This window comes from Oryzias melastigma, linkage group LG8 (genome assembly GCF_002922805.2).
Source record: "Oryzias melastigma strain HK-1 linkage group LG8, ASM292280v2, whole genome shotgun sequence".
Classification (NCBI taxonomy): Eukaryota; Metazoa; Chordata; class Actinopteri; order Beloniformes; family Adrianichthyidae; genus Oryzias; species Oryzias melastigma.
In genome coordinates, this window is record NC_050519.1 from 17,789,114 (window position 1) to 17,792,218 (window position 3,105).

Here is a 3,105-nt window from a genome sequence, read left to right on the forward strand (position 1 = left end):
TTCATTATTTTTACAGATTTGTGTTATTTTCCTGCCATTTAGTTTTTGTTTGTTGACCGTTTTTAAGCTAGCTCTGTCTCTGAGCTCATCCATTTTCATATTTCCTCCTCTTGGACCACAAATTAGACCTCAACAACTTCTTTCATAGGATTTTACAGTAAACATTTATTTTAACTTGTTTTTTTTGTTCGGAAACGAGGATAGAAATGTAAAAATAAAATAAAATGTGTTTTTTACTGAAAATGTAGTCCATAAATTGGAAGATAGAATATGTTTTTAGCGTTCCACTCAGAGCAGTGGATGGCAAAAGCAGTGTGCCTAAAAAGAAATAAGAAAGACAAAAATATATGTTTTGTAGAAAAATAAAAAATGTTAAAAGACTTTTATTGCTGTAAATAGCTTGACATTTTTTTTCTAAATGTTTCTTTTACTGTTTTGGCACTTGAGTTGTTCCGTAAAATTTAGCCTGTTTCAAATGATGAGTTTCTGCTGATGCAGCATCTGCCTCGGCAGCTGCAATCCGAATGAAAAATGACAAAAAGCGTGTGTGCATACTGTGAACCTGCATCTGAGCTTTTAGTTTGACAATACAAACTAAATGAGTTGAACAACAGCTCTGCTTTCTCTGCATAAAAACTTCTCCTACAGAGCCCATCTGCGCTGCAGTTCCATCTCCAGAGCTCTGAGGCCTTCAGGCATCATACCACCAAAAACGACAGCACATGCTCAAGAAAAGCAGCTACAGACAGGCCCCGCACAGGCCAGGGGGACAGGAGGGAGCATCTAATCGCACTTAATGAGGGGGTTTAGTTCACTGACAGCACAGCGGCAGCCACCACACATGTGGGAGGTTTCACATGTCGGCCCTGAGAGTGTGCCAGCACGTGCCGATCACAGCGATGTGTCAGTCACCGGGAGGCTGTCTGTCATTCTCCACTCCTGTATCTGTTGAGCAGGATTTCTAATTTATGGCGCAATTATCAAATATTCACAGTAACTAGAACCAGACTCCATAAAAAACCCTCAACATCAGAAATGCAGCTGCGACAGCTCAAAGTTTGAAGAGAAAACACGGGGAATTCCTGCTTCACACCTCAAAGCCTTTCACCTTGTAAAGTCTGTCTCACAGAAATGATGTCTTCTTCAAATAAGAAGGCAGCTGGATGACTGGAAGGTAAAAAGTCATCAATCGTGTAAGTAAGATTTCCAATCTTACTTTTCTTTTCAGATGAGCTCATTCTCAGAAAGTTCGGTCAGCTCTAAGAGAAAACAATGCACACTGGGAGGAAAACGCGCCCTCAGAGGAATAAAAGAAAGCCCCTTCTTCTCTTTTTAACTTATTCAACCCAGCACTTCCCAAAATCCTTTATTCTTGTGAGTCGGAGCCACTCACTTGGTAAATTGTGGAGGAAATGGGGGGTAGATGATATCTCTGGAAGAATAAAAACTGATTAAACCGAAACAAAACAGAGCTATCAGCTACAGACGTATTCAGAAACCAACATTGTTTTTTAAAAGAAAGCCTGGAGACCTTTTCCACTTCCTGTTTGACCTCAATACTCCATCGTTCTCTCATCGCCTCGTGTTCATTCACACACAGGCCAATTAACAGCAGAGGCAGCAGCTGTGGTCCCTGGAGGATGAGGATGCTCCAAGCTGAAAACCTGGACCTGCATCCTGCATCCCTGAACGCATCACTTCAAGCACGTGGATCGTCCAGCTGTGAGGGGAGCCAATCAGGGCAGAGTCCACCACCTCTGCACGTCTCCCCCCAGCCATCCACCCAAAATGTGTTCTACATCTGCAGTGAGTCACCCTAAGCAGAAGCAGTTTGTCCAATTAAATTAAAGCGATCACAGTTACTTGGATTTCAATTGAATTAATTTGATATTTCAAGTAAAGCCATAAAATTGGAAAAGTTTTACAGATAAAAACTTCTGCCACCATAACAAAAGTTTTGCCACCTCTCTCTCTCTCCACACTCACCCTGGCGACACCAGAACGCAGCCACGCGGCCAGCAGCGCGAGCAGCAGCAGATGCACCCACGAGCTCATCTTGCTGCCCAGCCTCAAGCCTATTCGACGGACCGGGCATTTATGGAGGCGCGCGCGAGGCTCTCCGCTCAGCACTGCGCGCGAGGAGGACAGCGGCGGCTCCGGCTGCGAGTCTGCGCGCGCGTCCGAGCTCTGTCCACGCTGGTGGTGCCCCCCCTCCACCTCCCTCAAGTCTCGAGATGGAGTCGCGCACTTCTAAAGTCTAAGATCCACTTCAGGCATCCTGGATTACAAACACTGTTTTCCAAAAAACAAAGTTCCCGTGCGCCTTGACGCGTTTCAAAAGTGTACTACTAAGACAGATCGATGAAGTTACAAAGCCAGCAAAGTATCCGAGAGAGAAAAAGTATTCCAATCGTGTTAAAAAAATAATATCACAGGAAAATTGTTTAAATCCAAAATGACAGCGAGAGTCCTTTCTCCTTGAACCGTCCCAAAGTCCAGCCTCAGTAAGCTGAGATCCTCTAGCAGGTCAGGACGGTAGTTTGCGCTCTTCTTCCAAGTAGTCTTATCAAACAGCAAAGTGTTGTGAGGCTTGGTGCGCCGCAGCGCTGGAGCAGCCTGATTACGCAGAGGAGGAGGAGGTGAGGCTGAGGAGCAGATTTCCAAGAGAGTCCACTGTGCCTCTCTCCCGCCCCCTGTCTGAAGAATGGGGCAGAATGCGCCTTTACGCGCGGCGCTTCCTCTGGACGGAGTCATATGCAGATGTTAGTGAGGTTGGAACGAGTTCCTCTGTTCTTCTGTTGTTCTGTTTGCCTCACAAGAAAAAGAAAATATTGAGAAGAGCCTCACTCTGATCATCTTTTGATCTATTGTAAAGAATTAAGCTGATTTTAGCCATTTTTAAACTGTAGTTTTCTTGGACATAGTTTCTGCAGAGCGGCTGCTGTTAATTAGAAATCCACCTCCGAGTTGTACTATTGGCTCAAGCAACCCCAACCCCCCTTCCCCTTACCTTGGCAGGGTGGAGCATATTCTCTGCCAATTTTCCCAACAACATGTTTTCATCTGTTCCTGATTCACAACGATTTCAATGAATAAATTATACTC

At 44.8% G+C, this 3,105-nt stretch overlaps 1 protein-coding gene across 1 annotated transcript in view; it reads right to left on the reverse strand.

The window, feature by feature from the left end:
* Positions 1-2,630, reverse strand: part of pdgfbb (platelet-derived growth factor beta polypeptide b) — an 18,183-nt gene extending 15,553 nt beyond the window's left edge. The window contains exon 1 of the mRNA XM_024273080.2: positions 1,987-2,630. Coding sequence (XP_024128848.1) covers positions 1,987-2,055 — 69 coding nt within the window. The 5' untranslated portion in view covers positions 2,056-2,630. The remainder of the gene's footprint in view (positions 1-1,986) is intronic.
* Positions 2,631-3,105: the final 475 nt, after the last annotated feature.